A 24,445-nucleotide genomic window follows, 5' to 3' on the forward strand; every position below is an offset into this window, starting at 1 on the left:
TGTGGAAGGAGGAGGCAGACTAGAATGTTGGCTGGTCGAGGGTCACACGGCAAGGTGGTGAGACTGTGGGACATCGGTGAAGTGCTACTTGGTAAATGGTAACCTATCTCTTTTTTCTACAGGTTGGTACTAAGAAGTGCCTTTCCTGACGTCTCTGCTGCTTGGACCGCTTCTAGAGCAGCCCCTGCTTTTGCCTTGCTTGCTGCCAGCTAGACTGCGAGGACAGCACATCCACCCTCCACCCTCCGCCTCTAGCCCAGACACCCCCATTTCTACTTATAATCAAGAGAAAGCCTCTAAGTATCTGGCATTGCCTTAGGCTGCTTTATGAGAAAGAGAGAAAGAGAGAGAGATTGAGAGAGAAATTGAGAGAGAGAGAGAGAGAGAGAGAGAGAGAGAGAGAGAGAGAGAGAGAGAGAGAGAGAGAGAGAGAGAGAGAGAGAGAGAGAGAGAGAGAGACTGAGAAAAGTTTGCTGGGAAAAAAAGTAAGATCTTCTGCCAGAAAAAATCAAGGAGGAAGAACAAACAAACAAACAAAAATAATTTCTCGATTGTTGCTCTAAAGCTGTTGCATCTGTCTATGCCAAACTAATCAATACCAATTGCACCACAGAACCCAATTGCAAATTCAGCTGTGAGGAGATTACCTTTCAGACAATTTGCTGAAAGCAGCTTGGAAATTCTGTGTCGAAGGGTCAGCCACGTTTTCATGCTTGTGTTTTGGGCTCCAAATTGGCACTGAGAATGGGTTATTGAGAGCACAAGGCTAGTTCCAGGCCCCACTTTGAAACATTTATAGACTTGTGATCCTAGCATTTCTCTTAAGTCCCAAACCTCTGTCGATGAACAGTTTTATGCTGTGAATTTCTGGTGGGATTTCTTTCCTTGATTTTGACAACACGATTTTCCATGTACCTTTAAAGAGCAGGGATTTGGGGACAGAGCATTTCCAGAGGTGACATTTTCATCATTTCCAGTCTTAACAGTTTGGCTCTTTTTTGGGGGGTTTCGGTTTGGTTTTGTTCGTTTGTTTCACTGAAAAAAAATTAACTACCTGTAAAATCTAAACATGGCTGTTAGTGTCACACCAATTCGGGACACCAAATGGCTCACACTAGAAGTGTGTAGAGAGTTCCAAAGGGGCACTTGTTCAAGAGCAGACACGGAATGTAAATTTGCACATCCATCGAAAAGCTGCCAAGTTGAAAATGGACGAGTAATCGCCTGCTTTGATTCATTGAAAGTGAGTAAATATTCTCTTATTTTAAGGGTAAGGATTAACTGAATAAAGGAAAGATAAACAGAAAGAAACCATCCATTCTTGAAATTATGATGGTCCTTGGTTGGCTGTTTAGATATGGGGGATGATGTTATTACTGATTTGGGGTTTGCTGTCTGTTCTATGGGGAGGAGATTGATAGAATTTTAAATAGAATTCAGCCTGATTTAGTGTATTGTCGATACTTTCATCAGCCCTGAGACACCTGATTATTTTATTAAGCAGAAATTATAGGTGTATTTTTATTTGATTTTGAAAAAGACATGTGTGTATGTAGCTTTATACATATATGTACACAGAGGCTTGCATGTGTATATATAGTATATATGTGGATATGTGCATGGGTGTGTCTATGTGTGTGTAAGGACACAGGGATATGTATCTCCTAGAAATATCAAGAAGCTGAACCTCAGAGAAAATGACTCCATCTTCCATTTAAGGGTTTCAGATGCTGCTTCTATGCCTGGGAAGATAGTTGGAGAATCATGGATTTTTGTTTCAACAGCTTAAGGAGAAATATGGATAGATGATTGGAGTTGTTTATATTTTGGTATTTGTATTTCCTTTTATATTTTCAAGTTCCTGTGTTATAAAGTAGAGGCTAATCTGTTGGTTATACTATCCTGCAGAAAGCAGAATGCCTAGGCGAGTTTTTATCTAATGCATGGGAAGTTTTAGAAGTAGAAACTTTTTTTTTTGCTTTTCCTATTAGAACTACATCAATTGTGTGAAATGTTGATATCTTAATTATTGAATTTTTTTAATGTTCTAGAAATCTTCTGGAATTTTTCTTAGCTTTTTCTTTTTCTTTCTTTTTTGTTTTGAATTATTATTCCTTTTGATTTAAAGCTCCATCATCTAGAATGTTTAGGTTTCAAGTAGCATCTTCTGTGAGCACCATAAACTTCCAAGGATTCCTCTGACATCCCTTGGCAGATAAAGATGGCATCAGGTGCCTAGGTCAGGTGTTATATTTGAAAATAGGTCTTTTTGAGGCCAGCAGAATGTCTGGATTTGGCATGTGTCAGCTGGAGTCTACTGCATACTGGAAAGGGATGCTTTTTGTTCCATCAGCTATGTTCCCCCCTCATATTAATAGATCTGAATCTTAATTAACTTTGTTGGTCTTTTAAAGAAAATTTGCATGTCTCAGATTCTCCTTAAAAAAGGAATAAATCCTCAAGAAGGTTCTTATTTGTAAAGAACTGTGGTTTGCTTATGAAGACACAGCTGCACTTTGGGGCTGTCTGTGCTAACCTCTATATTATTTTGTTTTGTTTCGAAGTATGTCAGCATTAAGGATAGGGATTGACCAAGGGTCTCTGTGTGTGTGTGTGTGTGTGTGAAAGTAAAAAATTTAAAACGAGACACATTTCTCTAAGTATGACAGCCGGAACTCATGGGGCCTCGCATTTGTTCTTCCTTTTTTTGTTGGCATGGAGGCGAGGTGATCTGTGTCTTCATGAGCAGAACTCATTTGCCTTTGTAATTTCCAGTTGACTGTATGCAGGTGTAACCAACAACTGGTACTCCTCCAATGGAGGTGAGAGCTAATCCCCAGGCGAGGCACCCACCTGTGCCCACAACTAACCCTTGTTTGACCCAATTCCACTGAGCCCTGTTTGTGCCCTTAGCAGACGGTTGAGGGTGTACTCGGTGCTGCAGCATAAAGGACAGACTTCATCATGGCTGGGATATGGAGGGTGTTTACAGAAGAAATACTGCCACAGTTTTTTACAACCCTGCCAACCATTGAAATTCAGGGGCTCCCCCACACCCCCAATTCCTAAATATTTTTAGTTGTTGCTTATCTTTGACTACAAAAAGGATGCTTTTTTAGAATAGCCCCAGTGCTGACTCTACGGAGGCATGGCATGGGGCGATCATCTTAAACAGTTCTGCCGTCAAGGTGTCGTTCTGTTTTAGTTATAGATTTTTTAGATTTCAATTTCAATGTTTTATTCACAAGAACCTGAGTGGAACAGTTTGTAGCTGTACACTTTGTCCTTCCTTACATTGTTTTTCTATTCTTCCTAAAAAAAAAAAGGCCCATTATTTTCTAAATAATGCCTCAAATACCGTAAAACAATTTGCCTGGATTTAGCAAAACAAAGAGCAAAAAGATAACAATAATTAGGGGAAATGTGGTTCTCTGAACGAGGACAGCATCCCCGTCCCCAACGTGACCAGTGAAATCCCCTCTATTGAGAACGAAATCTTCAAAAATGCTCAGTGCCATAATTAAACAAGTAGATGTTCCCTGATATCCACGATAACAAGAAAGCATTTTTTCTTTCTTAATAAGACGCTTAACTGGCCCACCTTTAAGATCGCCGTCCTCTGTGGTCCTGCCTCGTGGCTACCACAGATTAAAAACATATTTCAAAGTCGTTAGAGACAGTGTGGCATTCATTTTTGAAGCCTCCCCATTGGGGAGAGTGGTGGAGTTTTCTCCAGCCCTCTTTCCTCCCTCCAAAATGGCTGGGCCATTTGCACAGTCCAAATCTAAACAGGAGGAATTTTCCAAACTTTTGCAATAGGATGACTTGTTCAATAAAACGTGTCCTGGGTTCTGCCGAAAGCTGTGGCCCAGCCTTTTGCCGAGCTCTTCAGCCTGAGATGGATGTAGTCTGTGTAATCGGCTATTTTTAGACTGCTAGGAAGGCAACCGAAAGACTTTCTGAGACGACCCTGTGAAATGGTAGCAGCCCTCAGCTGTGCTGCCTCTGACTTTGGCCACGTTCCCAGGTGTCTTATAGCCGCGTTTCTCATTGGGAAGAGAGAATGTATTTCATTGAAAGAGAAGAGAAAAGCTCAGAAAGCTGTTTGTTTATTTACATGCAAACAACAGGCACAGTTCTGTATCTTAACTGGAGGAACATGGGGCAAGGATTTGGGTTTGTTTATAGTAAACTCATGATCACTGAAAAGAATTAATTCACTTAGATTGAAATTGCTACTTTGAAACTTGTAAATATCTTTCTCACATTATAAATGTGGACATGGTTGGGGCAGCTAGATGGCTCAGTGGATTGAGAGTCAGGATCAGGGTCCAAATGTGGTCTTCCTAGCTTCCTTGCTGTGTGACCTTGTGCAAGTCACTACACCCCCTGCCTTGAAATCAATTCACAGTATTGATTACAAGACAGAAGGTAAGTGTTTTTTTTTTTAAATAATTGATACAAAAAAAATGAAGGTGAGGAAAAACTAGAGAAACATGTGGATATGCAGAATCGAATAGAATGCTAGAATATGAAGGTGATTCAGGCCACTGGGAGAACATCCTTACCAGATACAGCACAGAGAAAATTCTGGTTTTTAATAAGACTTTTTTCTTCGTCATTTTCCTTTTATGATTAATGTGTTCATTTGTTTTCATCTCAGACTGACTGTACTAAGTCAAGAATTGAGCTGCTTATAAGCTGCATATTGAGTCCATTAAGTATTTCATAGTTTCAGTGGTTTTGAAAATCTGTTTTACATTGTGATGGAAGGAGGTTTTCTTATTATTGCTGAAGATACTGATGAATGGGGAGGGGTCTTTCCCCTGGAGGTTGTCATCAAAAGTCAAACATTGAATCAGGAGAAATTTAGGGACTGTGACGGCAACTAGTGCACCCTCAACTCAGTTCCCTTCCCCGATCCTGTGCTGTCCTTGGGGTGTCTATGTTTATCCAATGGGAATCCTTGCAGAATCAGTTTCAGCTTCATGACAGGTCACAGATACCTTTGCACGAGTCACCTTTTCTTTTAAAATGAGCAATTAGAGCGTGGTCAGCAAGCCTGGATCACAATTAAGTCATTTATTTTCCTTTTTTTAATTTGACCTTTTTGTGTACCCAAGTTTGTGTTGTTATTGTTGGTTTTTAATTGGGGAATTTTCTGGTGGGTTTTATTATTTGCCATTTCATTTCATTTCATTTGAAAAGTTGAAGATTCATCTTCTGGCTATTGGATCCCAATGTGTCCCCTTCCAATTCACAGTCTTCCCAATCTCATTGGCAGAGCTGCATTTGGAAAATCTCCTTGTCAGCCCATCAGCTAGCTTTGTGCCAGCACTGCGCTATGCATTGGAAAGACATTAGCCATTGAAAAGATAGCAGCTGAAAGGAATTTGCCTTCATCACAATGGAGCCAGAGTCACCCTCCTGATACTAGCCAGTATTCAGACTGGGTTGAAAGGCTTTCAGAGTTTCTCTCAGTTTATTCATATAATAACCTTGTAGAATGGGTGCTTCTAATATTCATACTTTTACAAAGGAGGAAACTGAGGCAGGCAGCATTTCCATAACGTGCCACGGGTTTCGCAGCTATAATGAATCTGTGACCAGATTTGAACCTTTGTCTTCTTTACTCTGAGTCTAATGATCTAACCACTTGCCACATAGTTGTCTCTGATGATACATGTACCCCTGATTCCTTAAATGAGGCAGCTAGGTGGCATAGTAGAGAGAGTGCTATACCTGGAATCAGGAGGACCTGAGATCAATCCTGTTTCTCACACCTGATAGCTGTGTGATCTTTGATAAGTCATTGAATCTATGTCTGTCTCAGTTCCCTCATCTTCTAGGTCCTTTAATTATCCCTTGCCTTGCACATGGGTGATGCAGTGGGCACATCACCGTGCCAGGAATCAGGAAGACACTTTCTCTTGAGTTCAAATCTGTCCTCAGACACTGACTAGCTGTGTGACCCTGGGCAAGTCACTTAACCAAACTTGTTAGCCTCAGTTTTCTCATCTTTAAAATAATCTGGAGGGAAAAAAAAGGCAAACCACATTAGTATCTTTGTTAATAAATCTCCTAATGCGTTCACAAAGAGTCAGATCCAAATGAAAATGAATGAATAAAAAAATTAAAACTCCTGATTGGGTGGTGAAGATCAAATGATATAATATACGTATAATACTTCACAAACCTGAAAGCATTATTATTATTATTTTTAATTATATATAGTGTAAAAATTGCCTCCCTCCTTAGTCAGAAAGTTTGACTCATCACCTACTAAGTGCCAGTCTCTGTGCCAAGCATCAGGGAGCCAAAGAAAAACCAGATGACCATTGCCCTCAAGGAGCTCACAATCTAATGGGGCAACTATGTGCAAACAAACATGGGCCAGGAAAAATAATTATAATTTATTGAGAAAGATTTCCTGTAGAAGTTGGGATTTTAGCTGAGACACTGATTAAGTCAGGGAAGTTGGGGGCAGAGAAGAGGAGGGAGAACATCATGGGCTTGGGGAACAGCCAGAGAAACTGCCTGGAGTCTGCAAATGAAGTGTCTCCTTCAAAGCATAGAGAGGAGACAGTGTCACTAAGCTGAAGGGTACGTGCTAGGATGGGAGGTATAAGACTGGAAAGTGAGCAGGGCACTGCGAAGCAGAGCTCTTGGTGGTGGGGACACTTGGAAGCTAGTGAAACCAAATATAGACATCTACACTGGAGTGAATTCCAAAATGCGTACATTTGAATTGCATCATTTAAAAAAAATAAACCCTTACCTTCTTTCTTCGAATCAATACTGTGTATTGGTTCCAAGGTAGATTTATCCACATCATTTTGAATGTTGAACGTTTCCCTTCTTCCTCAAAATAACCTATTTGCTTCTTGACTTCTAAAGAAACTGCTATCATTATCACATAAATAGTTGTCTCATTGGCAGACCTGGAAGTCCGGAGTTTGAGTTCACCCTCAGATATTTTTCAGCTATCATACCTTGGCTAAGTCATTCAGCCTATGGATGCCTTAGTTTCCTCATTTATAGTTATAATAGCAGCACCTATCTCCATTTGCTCCTGTGAGGATTAAATAAGAGAATAAATATAATGTGCTTAGCACTGTTTCTAGTATATATTAACCACTACATATATGTATCGTATTATTATTATTATATCAGCTGAAACTTATTTAGCTCATCATTTCAATATTTTTGTCAAACCCTTATTTTCCTTTCTAGAATCAATTCCAAGTTTCAGTTCCAAGACAGAAGAGCAGTAAGTTCTAGGCAATTGGGGTCAATTGTCCAGGGTCACATAGGGAGGACGTATTTGAGTTCACATTTGACCTCGGTACCTCTCACTTGGCTCTCTATCCACTGAGCCACCTAGCTATCCCATTTCAGTACTTTTAAAATACAAATATTATCAACTCATTATGGGCCAAAACTATGTCTCTACTTCCTTAAATGAGGGGATTTGTCTTTTAAAAATGTATTCTGATTATTAAAAGTAATTAAAGCTCATCTCAAGTTAAAATGACTAATGAACTCATGATCTCCTCTGCCTCAACCCACCATTCCTCTTTGCTTTCTTCTGATAACATTGTCATTTTCCCTATCATTTAGTCAAAATATCAGTGCTGTCTTTGACTCATCACTTTCTCTCAACTCATTCTTGCAGTCTGTTGCCATGTCTATTGGGTTCTCCTTGTATCATGGCTCCTCGATTTTTCTCCTAGTATCACTCTCTTAGCTCATTCCCTTGGGATGCAAGGCTCTCCCTCTCTCCAATCCATGCTTTCTTCCCAGAGGTGCTAAGTTCATCCTACTACTAATGTATAATTTCCCCTTCTTCAAAAACCTTTGTTGCTTCCCTGTTGTTTTGATTAAATATACCTTCTACACTGTTGTTTAACAACCAGATTCTAGCTTACCTTTGGTATCTGATTTTATACTCTTCTCCTTCAGACACTTGGTGTTCCAGGTAAAGTATTTCTGATCATTTCCTACCTCCATGAGTATGTGTTGGACCCTCACAACTAACAGTGACTCTGTCACCATCTTTTCTTACTGTGAGCCTTCCTTCTTTAGCTTTTATATGTAAGTCCAATTCAAGTCTCCTATATAAATGGCTCTTCAGTCTCCAAAGCTATGTTGCTTCAGTTAGCCAACTGGAGAAGTTGGTGTCAATTTATGTTTTATACCTGGGGTCATAAGCTCTTCATTGATTTTTAGTAGTTAGGGATCATTTATTCCTGATGAGGAAACTGAGACCCAAAGGGACCATGGCCTTCTCCCAGGAAGACAGAAAGAGAAATAGCAAAGGTAATTATTTGGATTCTCAACTTTTCTATTGCATTTCTCATTGAGTTACGCCTCGAGTTGTGATAAGTCACTTGAGATCCCATTATACATTTGCTTATATAGCTTCACAAATGTTACTGTCCTGGGCCCTTCACTTATATCAATGAGAACTTTCAAGCTACATACACAGATCTAAGGTCATCATGCTGTCCATGCACAAAAAACCACAGGAATTATGCTTGGTCGTCACCATAGAGAGTGGAAAAAAGGCAATGAATGAGCCATTGGCCAACCAAGGAGGAGAAGCACTCCGGGACCTGGTTTGGGGAAGCTTACTCTGGCATTTCCCTGGTCAAGGATTAGCAGAGGATTTATACTATCACCATCACTAATCCTTTCCCTTTCCCGCTGAGCAATGTCTGCCTTCTTGCAGACTTAGACAAAGCTTCTTATTTCCTTACACTGAGATCCCCTTGAGTAAGCTATCAGAGTTCCAAAATTATAAGAGAAACACAGCCTGGGTGTTTACTAGAAACCAATTTTTGAATGTGTTCTTAAGATAGACCTTGGACCTTGTAGTAGGGATGGATGGTCCTGTTTGAGGCTGTTGCCTCTTTTTATCTTTCTCCTGCAACCTCAATCAAGTCATTTGACTTCTTTGTGCCTCAGTTTCCTCATTTGAAAAATGATTGGCACAGGTCACCATACCCCAATGGTTCTGACTGGCTCTACATTTGGGGTTCCTATGATTTGTCATATCACAGGGCCTTGCCATATTGTTGAGGGTGGGGAAACTGACTGAATAGAAATTATGAATTTTACATGTGCCAGCACATGAGAATGAAATGATTTGTTTAATACAATTAGTCATTTAAAGCTTAACAGCATGAAATATAGTTCTTTTTGGTTGAACCCTATGATAGGTTTGCATTTAAGCCTACTTGAATTTTTCCAGCACATACGTGGAGGCATGTGTGAGTGTGTGTTTGTGTGTGTGTGCACACATCTGCAACATCCAAAGATGCTTTTGGAACCGAGTGGATGCAATGGTGAGGTGGAACAGTTGCAAATTTAGCAGTGAGAACATCTCGATTCAAATCCTGCTTCAGGCAGTTGATAGCTGAGTGAGCCTTGGAAGGCATTCGGTCTCTTTCTATCTTAAATCTTCTACGCCATAAGATGTGCGAGATAGACATGGTTATAGATGCATCATTCATGTCTCAGGCTTGATGTGAGGACGAAGCGTGATGCAATGGACTTGGTAGACCTGAGAGGGATCCCTCAGTGTCAGTTACTGTTAAAATCGTTTTGATAAGCAGATGTTAAAGGAAGAAAATATACAGGAAAGCAGAAGACTCTTTTGAACGGATCCAGTTAATCCCTTTTGATTCCTCCCATCTGATCTTAAACAAAAAATTGACAATATGTGCTACCATGTACTGTGTGTGTGCTCTGATATATGATATCCATGTTTGTGTGTTAACATGAATATGAATTAGCATGTGGGCAATATGTTAGAGTTTAAGGGAAATTTCAGATGACAGGAAACAAGGGGAAAAACAAGATTAGTTTTTTGGCCTCTGAAAGTCCTTCTCCTTTTCTCTTCTTTTTTATTTGGTTTTATTCTATGAAAACAAATGATATAATATATTAATAATATAACCAAATAGAAAACATTTAAAATATTTTAATGATTTCTATACATTCTATACAACATATCTATGCATGTTTTATACATATAGCACATACACATGTAAAACACACACATGTATTAATATATTCATTATAAATGTTAATAAAATATAAAACATTAACATAAGTTAAATAATTGATAATTAAAGCATATAAAGCACTTAGAATATGTTTTAATTTTTATCCAATTATCCATTCACATTCCAATATCATGGCTTCATCCTCAGAGAGAACTGGAACTCTAGGTGAGGACAGATCCTCCCTAAATATAGAACAGCAACTCCTCTGCTTACCTAATGTCAGTATGTTTCTCCTGGTGGGCTTGATCTCTGGTCTCTCTCTATCTCTGTCTGTTTCTGTGTGTCTCTCTCAGTCTCAGGCTCTTCCTCTCTCTGTCTAGCTCTCTCTGGATAGAACTCTTTTAATAATCAATGAGATCATATAACATGTTCTTTAATGATTTCCCCTTTTTGCACAAATAGTCCCGGGAAATCTTTCTGAAATGAACGTGTTCGAGGTAATCCTCACCTATAATTGTTCTTCATATTGCCTGAACACAATGTAAAGATATGGCCAGTGTTGGCGAAGTTTCTTGGAAACCTGCTTCCCAAAGATAGAAATGTGTGAGTACGTTAGGATTTATTCATTTGAAAAGCCAACAGCTTAGTTGGCGTTATCAGATTCATCCTCATGAAGAGATTGGATTTGTGTGTTATACGAGTCCTGTTACCTGGAATGACTTTAGTGGGATTTAGCCTTTCAGACACATTTGATAAGGAGATGATTTTTTTTTTAATCTAAGAACTTAGAAGCAGAGGAGCATTAAGGAGGCTAGTCATTCCCTCCTGCTTCCCATCCCCTCACCTGTCCTGAATATATAGCAAAGAGACGTTTCTTTTCATCTCAGAGATTAAATTCTTTTTGACATTGTTGACATTTTCCCCAGTGGCGGTTTTCATGTATAAACTCGTGCTTGTGCAGTAAGCAGTGTAGCTATTCATCTTCTGTGTTCAGTATTTCTCAGATAGGGATAACCATGGTGCCTCATGGCAAGATTTAATGACACATATATGAACTCTTCGACTTCTGCTTCTAATAGCCTTGAAGTATATTGATGAGTCAGTCACATTCAGCTGTTTAAATCATGTTGGACTTTTGGAGACCTCATTTTGGGCTTTATTGGCAAAGATAGTGGAATACTTTAATATTTCCTTCTCAAGCTCATTTTACAGATGAGGAAACTGAGGCAAATAGTGTGAAGTGATTTGTCCCAGGTCCCACAGCATACCAGTGTCTGAGACCAGATTTGAATGCAGGAAGATGAGTTTTCCTGACCCCACATCCAACTCACCACCCATTTTACCATCTAGCTGCCCAGGAGCATTATAGCCTGTTCGCCAATCTGAATTAAGGCGTTTTTTCTGGTAGTGAAAAGCTCCTACCCACACCCTAACCTTTGACTCTGCCATCTGTCCTTATTCTCTCTGCTTGATCATTATTGGGGCTAGCATGTATTGATCATCTCTGATACAGGACTCTCCAGGTCCTAATGGACATAGCACTTATATAAAAGTCTCCTGCAAGGGTATGCCATGAATCTGGGACCATTGCAATGGAGTGATGGATGCCCAATGTATTTAAGTCCAGATGGATATCTTAGATACCAACTAGGAAAATGACCATTAAATGATAACACATATTGTGTGTCTGATCGAAGTATTCAAAGGAATGAACTTAGGAAATTGTAAGTTTACATTGAAGTATCTTAGGCCAGTGAGGGACAGAGTAAATTTCACTCTAAGAGTATTAAATTCCAGTTTTTCTTTTCTTTTCTTTTCTTTTCTTTTCTTTTCTTTTCTTTTCTTTTCTTTTCTTTTCTTTTCTTTTCTTTTCTTTTCTTTTCTTTTCTTTTCTTTTCTTTTCTTTTCTTTTCTTTTCTTTTCTTTTCTTTTCTTTTCTTTTCTTTTCTTTTCTTTATTATTTGTAAACCCTCACCTTCCTTCTTAGAATCAATAGTGTGTATTGGTTCCAAGGCAAAAGAGCTAGGCAATGGGGGTCAAGTGACTTGCCCAGGGTCACACAGCTGGGAAGTGTCTGAGGCAAGATTTCAACCTAGGAGTTTTCACCTCTTGGCCTGTTTCTCAATCCACTGAGACACCCAGAAGTCCCCATTGAATTGCAAATTATGCACAGAAAAACATGGACACCCCAATCTGTCACTTACTGAACAAGTACACCCAGATTTTAATATCGATTATTTATTACCTGAGACATTGTTCGCATGATAGGCTGCTTTTTCACATTTATTAAACTTTCTTTATGTATAAGCCAGTGCTCCATGCCCCTTTTCTCTGTCTGTAGCACATTGGGATCTTGACCTTTCTTTGTGTGCTTCCAAGATTTCTAATGACTTTTTAAGCCTTGATTGTTCCATATAAGAAAAGCTATGTGTGAAGGTAATAGTGAAGGATGGATTTCACAAAATAAATTATGGCAAATTAAAGCTTAAAAACGGATGTTGTTGAAAAAGTCATTTTCATTTGTCTGCCATACGCTGACATGATCAGTATTTGGAATCTACTTGTGACTGATCATTTACATCCAGAAAACATTCTTCCTGTTGGTGTGTTCAAAAGACCATTGGTCCAGATATCTCGTTTCTTTCAATATTTGCAACTCTTTCATTGGTTGAAAAGGAGACAAGGAAAATGTAAGGAGATGGAGAATTTATTAACTATAGACAATGAACAAAAAAGACCTTTTCGGTTGGATGGGCTGAATAATGAGAAAGGTCAAATATGATATTCAGTGTAGGGGAAACAATAGAAGCAAATTAGTGTGAAGTGGCTGAAGTAAGAACTTTCCTTGATTAATACTGCTTTTCATACACCAGCTTTCCTTTCACATGTGGGAACTGATGAAGCCGCTCAAGAGAGAAAAAAAAGAGGCCCTTAGGAGTTTTGTGAAGCACCATGTGTGTTCTTAAGAATCATTTTTGGTCTCACTGTCCCATATATTTGCTCAAATTCGTGGAGGCTTTTGTAATATAAGTTTTCACATACGAAGTGATAGCATGATTGAATTATGGATTATTTTAAATCCTTATTGACTTTTGCTACTTATGCCTCCATTTTAATAAACCATGCCATGGCCATACATTGAACAAAGATATCCACTTATAGCACAACTGAATATATAAATATCAGAATCAAAAAGGACTAGTCAGCAAATGTATTTCATATATCTATTCTCTTTCCAACCATCCATCCATCTATCCATCTATCTATCTATCTATCTATCTATCTATCTATCTATCTATCTATCTATCTATCTATCAGTATGTCTGTCTATCTATCTATCTATCTTTCTATCTTGTCTGGAACTGTCACTTTATTCATGTAAGGAATTTCTGATGATGAAATCACCTTCATCATGTATATATGGAAGTTCTACTCCTTATGGTTCATGGAGCTTGCCTGGACCATTCTGAGATTTAGTGACTTGCTCAGGGTAACACCCTGAGCATTTGTGGAACACAAGAGTTAATAAGATTCATACAAGTTTCTTTGTATTCTTAAATATTATTTTCAGTAACAAATGTCCCTTGTTTTATTGCAAGAAATATGAGCAATAAATAAAGGAATAAATTGACTTTTATACCAATTGAAATATATAATAGAATATAGGATGAAAAATTATGAAAAATATGATTTTTAATACCTTTTCTTCTACTGCAGAGATTAAAGTAATAGAAATTCTATCATCTCCTACTGATATGTTTTAAAATTTGCAGTTTACCAAAATTCTACTAACACTTGTAGAATATTCAAGAGCATTACAAAATAGCAAACATTCTAGAAAGATTTAGTGGAAAAAAACAACTATAAAAGATTTATTTTGAGAAAAGATTAATAAATAATAACAGTTCTGCCTAGATTAGGGTGGAAGAATCTGTAAGTAAATATTGTGTGTTCCCTGCAGAATGGATTATACTTTTCATCTACCTGGTATCACGTCTCAGGTAAAGGTCCTAGTGGAGTCAACAGCAGTGGGAAACTTAACTCAATATTTTTTTAAAATCCCAATATATGGGGAATTCTCAGAGAGATAGGGAATTTAGTTGTAAATTTTAATCATTCATCTAGAGAGTTGTTTTCTCTAAGATCAGTTTTCGGTATCAGTTGACATCAGATTTCACAATTGTTTCCATATTCAATCAAAGTAAGCAGTGGAACATGGGAAATGAAGGTGATATTTATAAGAAACAATGCCACGGATGGGAGAGTAGAGTAGCATGAATGGTATGGGATCTATATGTGTGTCCCATTATTGAAAGTCTTATTTGAAACATGATGGAGAACGTTTGGGTGAAGATATAATGAGAAATAGAAGCAAATGAAACAATTTCATGAAGACCCAGTAGAACATTTCATCAGTAGGCAAACATGCATGTTGCTTTGGCAATACAGGTGACTGGCATGGCAGAGAGGAAAAATGTGATACACTTTCGCTTTGTACCCAATACATTAATGCCTGACTTTGATGACAATATCATAGCTGGGTCTATTAAGGGAGCGATTGGGGAAATTCTCTCTTTGGACTCACTTCCCATCAACTAGTGAGCACTTGTGAGAGAAGTGAAAGTGATCGGTTGTTTCCAAGGGAGGAAGTGGCCATGTTATTTCAGAATTCAGAATAAGGAAGAAAAGAAACACTAGGAACAGAATAAACTCTAAGCTTCATTCAGAAATAAGCAGATATTTAAAAAATGAAATAAGAATGTATATGTTCCAGTAGCTAATGATTAATAATATTTTAAAAAGCACCTTGCAAACTATTATATATTATTATGATGATGATAAAGCATTAAATGGTTTCATCGAGTTGTACATTTCTTGGGTAAAACTCTGGAATTATGTTTTCAGGTTATTCTAATGCTGCAGAAAATGGTAGAAGTGGGAGAGGGAGAAACCAAGGTGACTTAGCTCAGAATAAAAGAGGATTATCAGTCGTTATGTGAAGAATAATATTAAGGGTCATGTTGAAAGTCTAAGAATCTAAGAAGGATATAAAAGAGGGACTTAAATGTATAGGAATAGTATTGGAAAAACTAAGGCCAGAATAAATTAAGCTTTCTTTTATGATAAAAAAAAATGCTTAGAATATATAAAATGTTTCTCTGGTGCCTATTTCCCCTCATTTTCTCTCCCTTCTGCAGTTAGGACTAGTAGGAAGGCAAAAAACTTTGAGAGTTGATCCAAATGTCTTATTTTATTGGCTATCTTTTACATTGGAAAAGGCATGAATTAATTCAGATATGAAGGAATTGAGTAGGAAAGAGATCCCGGGCCACCTTCCCCATGTTCAGAAGGAATTGGAGTTTAACTGCTCTGAGTTCCCTCCTGAGGTACAGGCAGTGACCCGTCTTTGCTTAGGTACTACAGTGGCCTGGGTTCTTCCCAATGTTCTCCACAGAGGCCACAGCACCCATGAATAAGTTTGGAATTAATTAGTTTTTGACTTTCATTTTCCTATCATGGCTGTGCCTATGGAAGTGCAGATAACTGCTCAAGAGCTTTTCTTTGGAAAAAAATAGAACAGATACCTAAAAGTTCCATTGCTGTTGAGGACAGTATGGTCTAATGAGCTATGGAGATCCTTCAGAATGTGAATGAAATGTAAGTAAAAGTAAATAAGTTAGTGAGTGAGTAAGAGTAAGTAAGACAAATGCCACCAACCTCTACACTGTCCCTGTGCCATCTGGACAAGTGCCCTCTATTGTAGACTGTCCATTTTTGGAATAGTTTGTACTCAAATATTGGAGTGTATCTAGGGGAGGATGACAAAGAGAACATCAGATGTGAGACCCATTACTAAGGAAAAATGATTCAAGCAACTGGAGTTCTCCATTCAGAGGAAAAGATTTAGATGGGAGCTATCAATGATAGCCATGATGAAAATGCAAATGGAGCTAAAAACAGATTAGATTTATTTTGCCTCTCCCTAGTTCATACAGTGGGTGAATTGGTAGATTTTAATAACCAGGGAGATATCACCATTTTTTGAAGAACGTTGTACCAAATAACATTTCCCTTAATCCCCCCCCCCCCATTTATATGCCATCTTAATTAAATGACCTGCCTGGACACAGTGGAATTTGGGGTCAGATGCCCATCTATGACCCTGAGTGTGGGAAATCATCAGTATTCATTTCAGTTTCCTGCTTTTGATTTAATTCAACAAACATTTAATCACCTACTGATTGCAGAGTGAAGAACTGAATGTGCTGCAAAGTTTAATGGCTATACTTTCTTTTCACTTGGAGCACATCTCTAATTGTAGGATCACTAAGTAGCTGTGAGGGAAATACTTGGTAAACTCTAAAGAGCGGTTTTTGAATTTTTGTTGTTAGGCAAGGTACACAAGCCTGTGTGTTTAGACAAGCATTCTGGGAAACTTGAAAAATGATTGTAAGATATCCTTATTGTCATGATGATGAAAGGAGATCCCCATCATTGGGTGGATTCAAATCAGAAGATGATAGTGTAGAAAAGATTCCTCTCTTTCCTAGTGTGTAAGTCCTGATTAGGGTAGCACCATGCCTGGCACTTCCTAAATACTTCCCTTAGCTCCCTTAGCTTCATTTTCATGGCATCCTCCTTCTTTTGAATTACATTATGATTAAAAGTGATATTAAAAGATGGTCGTTTCCTTGTCAATAGTCATACCTACTAGAATTAATTATTAATGCATCATTTTGCAATAATACAAATTTTGCATTTGGTAATTCCAGTTGACTGAATTTGTGACAAAGTTTACCTTTTTAAGATCTATGGAGAAAGAGTTTGCTAAGTAAATGTCTTATGCAAACAAGATGAGAGAGTTGTCCAACCTTGAGAGAACACTGTTATGAATCATTTTTGCAACGTTTAGAGATATACAAACATTTACAATATGCTAATTAGAAATGAGGTTAATGTAGTCATTAAAGCAGCAGGACTACTGCTTAGCGACACTCCATTAGAATTACTGTAATTACTTAAAGTAATGCAATTATATTTATTGTAAAAGTCCTCCATAATATAACTTTCCAAGAGTTCTGCTCGACCTGCCCCTCAATTAGTCATAATTCATTATGTTTTCTTATTGATTGTTTGCCTTAGTTAACAGCTTCAACTATCTACTGCATAATCTGGAGGAGGGCAACAGAGGATGAAAAAGGAGATCTCAATTAGAGTCATCACGTTGAAGTTCCAACTTCTTTGGGATTCAAGAAGAAGCAAAAATATGGAATGAACTGATTTAATAGGATAGATGCAAAAACTCTTTAAGTAGGCTTAGATAGAAGGGAAAACTTTAGGATACTAAGACAAAGACAGGAGTGGATTGATCTCTCTCTCTCTCTCTCTCTTTCTCTCTCTCTCTTTCTCCCTCTCTCTTTCCCTCTCTCTCTGTCTCTCTGTCTCTCTCTCACACACAGAAATAATATTTCCTTTTCTAACACTATCTTTCTCTTATAATTCTAGATATTGTTTATATTCAGGCTAATCATAGAATAATTATCATTTTTATATTCATATATAAGATTAAAAAATTTTGAACATGGAAAGCCCCTTAGATTTTAAAATGAGGGAAGTTCGTGGAATTTGATACACTTGAAATCTAAAAATAGATCTTACCAAATGATTATTTTGTCTAAGATGGAATAGCTAGTTAGTGTTATGATACTTTCTATACCTTCTATAAGTTTTAAAAAATGGTGCCGTAAGGACTGTGAAGGTCACTATATACTGTATATAAATGATGGAAATATTTGAATAACTAATCATTAAATTATCTTACAATGACATATCATTACCCCATTCATTTATGCATTCTGTGCATTTTTAGAGAAAAAGATTCTTAAAAATGCTTTCCAGAAATAATCTTCTCGTTGCATTCACTTAGCTAAAATACTTTTATTCTTTAGTTAAAATGCATTTCAATGTTTAATTATAATTTTTTCTTCTTTTATAAATGAAAAATTTGTGATAGGTAAAAATAATGACATGATTTATAGGAACTACAAGCTATTTTTCAAAAAGATCCACTTTGATTATAATAATATCTTTCAGGATATCTCAATTATATTATGTTATGTTTTAAATTCTACATTTTATGTAACTGATATTGAGTATATTTTAAACATATGAAAAATTCAATTTTCCCAAATAATTTTTCCCTGTTAAAATGTATTGAGTAACAAATTTAAAATATAATAAATGATTGCAAAAGATACATCTCCCTTCATGTGTTTCTGCCTCTATGCTGCTCCTTGTGTTAGCTGATATCCCTTAGGTCTCATAAATCTATTTACCAGATTACTTTCCATTTAAGCCCTAAGATCAATTCATAATAGATGTTTCCTTAAAGAATTTTTAAATAATGTTTAAGAATGTATCTCATTTTAGAATATGTGGTTATCAATTTCTTGATTCACTTTCAAATATTCCCAGTTTGGAATTTAATGTAACTTCAATATTAACTTCATCATATAAAAGGTGATTCTGAATTTTCCTAGCTTTAAGTATTTAGAAACTGAGAGCATACAGGATTGGAAGGATGTGAGTTCTTCAATCTAACCCATGTATTTTACAGATGAGGAAATTGAGACTTGGAGAACTGAAGCAATATTGCTCAAAATAACGTGATTTATGAGTTCGGTGTCTTGTCAGTTTCCTAAGGCCATCCTTACATTAATGCTCCAACAGTCAGTATTTCGTTTAGGAAGTTGGATTCAGTGTGGTAGAAAATACTCTTCTAAAGAAACAGGCAAATTTAATTGTGTTTGGATCTACATGTACAGCTGAATGGTCCGTTTGATTCCAATCATGAGCTCTTTAAGCTCTTTGCTGATTCAGCCATTGCATTCATAGAGCATGTTGTTTAACTTAGTGAGATCATGGGGTCATCAATTTCGAGCTGGGAAAACCTTAGAAGCCATCTATTCTAAACTCCTCCATTTACAGAGTAAGTGGCATTTAGACAGAAGCTGGACTCCTGCTTGTCTGTTGTGTCATAATAGGGATAACTTTCATGTTTAGATTAGACTATATGGTGACTGAGGGCTCTTCTAACTTTCAATTCTGTGAATTCAATAACCATTGAGGTGAACGGGGCCACCCCCATGGCTTTCCACCCATGCCATAGCATCTTCTCCCCATGATTCCAAACCCAGACTTCTTTTGCCTTCACCAAAACTAGTTAGAATCAATCAATCAATCAATCAATCAATCCATCAGGGTTCATGAAGTGCCCACTAAGTGCCTAGAACCAATGCCAAAATACTGGTAGATAAATAATGTATAGCAGCTCTTTAATGTTATAAATTTCTTCATATAGATTATCCCTTTTAATTAGCAGAAGTATTATTATCCCTGTTTGCTAATAGGTTTAATGAAAGGGAGTTCAGGGAAGTGTCTGTCACATTGTGTGGCAAGTGAGTGTCTCATCCCCAAACACTCTGGACTGCAAGTGGAGCCCTCTTCTCCTAGCATTGACAATACAATGTTGTCTTTTCTGCTTCTCAACATATAGAAACTCACTGAAAAAAAATTATTTCCTCCTTTTAACTTCTCAGCATTCACAAGAAGCTAGTAAGAAGTATGCAGAGTACCCTTGGAGAACCAGGACATCAAAGATTTAGAATGCTAAAGGAGAGGGCAATTGTTTTTCTTATTCAGCCTCAAGCCTACCAGGGCCATTTGAAGCTGATTATCATGACTGTTAGTATCTTGATCATGGACTTTTATTGTTTTCCAGTGGTTGCCAATTCCAGAATTGCATTACTTTTCCCATTATTTCTCTTTTGCCCCTTTGCTCCCTTCTGAGGAGAATATAAAGCTAACTAATCATCATCTTTTTAATATAATCTCTCTTCTTAAAAATATTCTATGAGAAAATAACGATCTTTTATTCCAAGGAGAAAGACAAACAAGGAAAAAGTTGAGATTAGATTAATTTAACTTTTGTCATATTTCCTTTTGAGTATTTATTATATACTAATGTATTTGTGTATATATTTACATATAAAATTATATATATTTATAAAATTATACACACATACACACACACAGACATACCAGTAGATCTGGTTCTTTACCTCCAGTACTGGTGGTCGCCATTCCTTTTTATGGTCAGATTCTGGTTCATTGTCAGCACTTAATAAACATTCATTGACCAACTGAAATTGTCATCTCTCTCCTCATGACTTTGAGTCATTGAAATGGGATGATAAACCTAGAAACTGAAAACCTGGATTTAACAACATATAATACGGGAGGGGTTGCCATGAGGAAATTCTTGCTTGCTCCTGGATATCACTGAATATTTAACAATGAATTTCCTTGTGATTCTACTTTCAGTGTATGTTTTATATGCCATCTCAGGTGGTATTCTTATGTTGGCTATTTCAGATTATGTTTCTTGGTAAAGGGAAAAAGTTATGTTAGGAAACTGGAATCATTGACCTCTTTAGAATAAAGAGCCAGGTACCAAGTGGGCTCTTAGAATTCCTCATTACCACTTATCTGTTCTATTCCAATTGCCTCCTAATTGGTCTCCCATCCTCCAGGTTCTTTTCTGTTCAGTCTTTTGTCCACACAACTACCCTCTTAAGGTTGTTGAAAGCATTAAATGAGATAATGATTGTAAAGGGCTTGGCACAGTGCCTGGTACAGTCGAAGCACCATATAAATATTGCTATTATTATTTATTGTTATTTTTACTACTATTGCTAATGTACAAATCTGACTATATCATTCATCTGTCAGATCAAGTTAGATAAAGTTATTTTAACCTTTCTATGAAGTTAAATAAATATATCCACATATGTGTGTAATTATATTTCAGTATAATTGGTTTCCTTGGTAATACTTTTTATTTTATGCTTTAAATATTATCCAAACAAGAACAAATTCATAATAACTGGGTCATGTATATAGCATTTAAAGGTTTGTAAAAACACTTTATGAATTTATCTCATTTTATTATTTATCAAACATTACAGTGCCAGGAACATAATAAATACTTAACAAACATTTGTTGACGATTGGCTTTTCTCAGAACTACTTTGGAAGTCAGATGCTATCATTATCCCTAATTTACAGATAAGGAAACTAAGGCAAAGAGATATTAAGTGACTTGTCTAGAGTCTGAGATAAGAGTCCTAGGAAAGATTTGAACTCATGTTTTTTTGACTCCAAGTTTGTTGCTTTAACCATTAGAATTTCTTCATTTTCATGAGGATAACAAGGAGTCCATGGTCTATGAAAATGGTTGATTCCCTTTTTCTTTTGTTCTCTATTGCTTCTAGCATCACATAGAAATTCTTCTCTTTGACCTTTAAAATTCTTCACAACCTGGAGCCAGTGTACCTTTGCAATCTGAATAACCCTTATTCCCCTTCATGCACTTTACTCTCCAGCTAAAATCGCCATATATTGCACCACTCTAACTTCCAATCTCCATGCTTTTACACATTCCTAGAAAGTAATCATTTCTCAGCACATCCTCTCCAAATCTCTAGATTTCTTTAAAACTCCATTAAGCCATATCTTCTACACATCCTTTCACATTCCAGCTAGTAGTTAATGTCTCCTTCTAAAATCTCCTTCCTTGTTTTCTGTCTTCTATGTGCTTATTTGTGAACACATTTTCATCCCCTCTTGAATGTAAGCTCTTTGAAGACACAATTTTCCCCCATTGATTTTCTTTGTATCCCAAATATCTAGCACAGTTGATGCTTAGTAAGTGCTGATTGATTAGTTGATTGATCCAGATAATTCTGTTTGGTTAACACTTAGGTAGATCCATATTTTTGTTTGATTTCATGAATATAGTCAAGCTGTCTGAATCAATACACATTTTTAATATCTTCATTGAGTTTTGTTTCTTTCGACTCAGTTGATTCTGCATGTTGTTCATCTTGCTTAAAGATACTTGCTGGGACCTAGCTAGAGGTTCACTCTCAGCAGGAGGCTGCTCTTTGCAGGAGGAATGATGAATTCTGTTCGACTGTCTGGATTCTTCAGTCTTTTGGGTGTTTTCTGACTGTCTAGACCAAATACTGAATTTTGCTATTTTCACATATTTTGCAGAAATGAGTTATCCTTCAACGCCTCCTTGATGAATAGTTTGTTCATCTGCTTATGACTAAGGGATACAGCATAAAAACATTTAACTGCAATCATAAGCTCTGAGTATCTATCTCTGGAGACAAGGCTTTGCATTTTCGTTAACATTTAATTGTTAGTGAATAATTTCTAAATTTTATTTTCTTTCATATGAGAGAAATGGGATGAATGGTGCTCTCATTGTGAAATTCTAAGGCGGATTTCAAATCTTAATCAACTTGGCATCATGTTAGCTGTGTTTACACAGCACTCTAAATAATTTGAATGTAAAACATGCAATTTCATCATTTCCCAAGCATTCCGGTAGCTAAAGAAATTGCCCATTGGAATTAGACAAAGGTAGTTTCTTGATCAATACAGATAAAAATATCATTAATTTAGTTTTTTCCATAAATGTTATTACATCTCATCCTAAATACAATCCTGAGAAGTAGGCACTATTATTATCTTCATTTTAGGGTTTAGGAAACCTAGATATGGGGAGGTTAAATGATATTGCCCAGGTCTCATTTTTTTTTTTTAGTATTTGCAGCTGGATTTGAACTCAAATCTTTTCTGTTTCTTGACTTAATACTCTAACTATACTACCCAGCTACTCTCAGTATAATTGTTTTCAATTTATTATGGTTTTACCTTTAAATCAAATAGATACTAAGGAAAGCAGCACCTGGGTGGAGGGAATTGGAGGGGTTGTTATAGGGAAAGTAATAAAGAGGAGAACTTATGGCCTTAAAAAGATATCTGTTATGAGGTTAGTTTATTCCTTTATATGGTTAGAAGTTTCTGTTTATATTGGGTTTTTTTCTCCCTTCATGAAAAGAAAGATTTGTTAAAGCTGAATTTTTATCCAGAAAATTGTGAAATTGGAATCAAGTTTCTTCATCTTCTTTTTCTCTTCCTTCCCTCCTTTATTTTCTTTTTTCTTTCTTTCTTCCTTCCCTCCTTTCTTTCTTTCTTTCTTTCTTTCTTTCTTTCTTTCTTTCTTTCTTTCTTTCTTTCTTTCTTTCTTTCTTTCTTTCTTTCTTTCTTTCTCTCTTTCTCTCTTTCTCTCTTTCTCTCTTTCTCTCTTTCTCTCTTTCTCTCTTTCTCTCTTTCTCTCTTTCTCTCTTTCTCTCTTTCTCTCTCTCTCTCTCTCTCTCTCTCTCTCTCTCTCTCTCTCTCTCTCTCTCTCTCTCTCTCTCTCTCTCTTTCTTTTTCCTATCATATCTCTGGCTTTAGTTGTGTAGGGAGTTCCTGGAGTATGAATCTTCCTTTCACAATTCTGTTTAGTACCTGCTTCTGCATACTTTTCTATCTCGGAGTTCTCAGAATATAAGTGACTTACCTGGGGTCATTGACCCACAATATGTTAACTACTGGTGAAATCTGAACTGAGATTTTATTCCTTAAATCAATCGATCAGTCAATCAATAAAAATGTGTTAAGTGCCTTATGTGCTAAGCACTCCTATTTGCTCTGGGGATAATCAAACAATCCCCCCTTTTTCAAGCAGTTTATTGACTTTGGGGTCAGGTTTTTACCCAATCTACCATCCTTCTCTCTCTTCCTTGACTCCACATAGGAAATTTCAACGTTTTAATGACAATAAGATTCCCAGAATTTTCTTTGATATAAGGAAGCCCACATTGGATGTTACTATGCACCAGGCCCCTTGGGAAAGGCCACCATGGCCCCTTCTTTTCTCGCCCTCCCGCTACAATGGAGACGATAATATAAATCAATTATGGACAGACAATATACATATAGCATCAATTAAACCTAATCAAAAGAAAGGAGGGCCTCCTTTTAGCTCACACTTTTCAGATGTCGGCAGGAAGTTAAGAATATTTGTTGACATTTTACCATGTTCCCCCCCTTCCCTCGAATTGTCCATTTCACACTCATTGCGTAGCCTGAGATATTTCCTGGGACAGTTGGTGCAGATAGCTTTGACATTAGGGAAAGCTGGACACTGCCAGCCTGTTTGAGAGCTAACTGCCATCCAACGTGCCATAATTCAGTCTGGCTGGGGAATGAAGACAATTCCTCATTACTCCCAGCCTTTGAAGTTACCAGCCTCAGCTTGTGCCAGCTAGGAGCTGGGGACAAATTTCCTTTGAAGTGGACATGCATTGGGCATAGATGCTCAGACTGATAAAATCTCTCACTACATCATGCAGATCAGCTCTTGCCAATTTGCATTGGGTCTGACAAAGAGCCAAGATGGCTAAATGAGAATGCAAAGCAGCTCCTGTTCTCCTCTCCCAGCTGCTTAGCCTCCTTGAGATGAGAACCCAAACACG

At 37.1% G+C, this 24,445-nt stretch overlaps 1 protein-coding gene across 24 annotated transcripts in view; it reads left to right on the forward strand.

Moving 5' to 3' along the window:
- MBNL1 (muscleblind like splicing regulator 1) overlaps positions 1-24,445 on the forward strand; it is a 276,473-nt gene that overhangs the window by 84,687 nt on the left and 167,341 nt on the right. For 13 of the 24 annotated variants that reach the window (XM_056807900.1, XM_007502353.3, XM_007502350.3 and 10 more), the window contains one exon: positions 123-1,243. The exons of 5 other annotated variants lie outside the window; for them this stretch is intronic. In XM_056807900.1, the coding sequence (XP_056663878.1) occupies positions 1,070-1,243 (174 nt within the window). In that variant the 5' untranslated portion in view covers positions 123-1,069. Of the gene's footprint in view, positions 1,244-24,445 lie in introns of all 24 variants that reach the window. 6 more of the 24 variants (XM_056807906.1, XM_007502359.3, XM_056807907.1 and 3 more) reach the window with 5 other exon arrangements.

This window comes from Monodelphis domestica, chromosome 8, assembly GCF_027887165.1.
Source record: "Monodelphis domestica isolate mMonDom1 chromosome 8, mMonDom1.pri, whole genome shotgun sequence".
NCBI lineage: Eukaryota > Metazoa > Chordata > Mammalia > Didelphimorphia > Didelphidae > Monodelphis > Monodelphis domestica.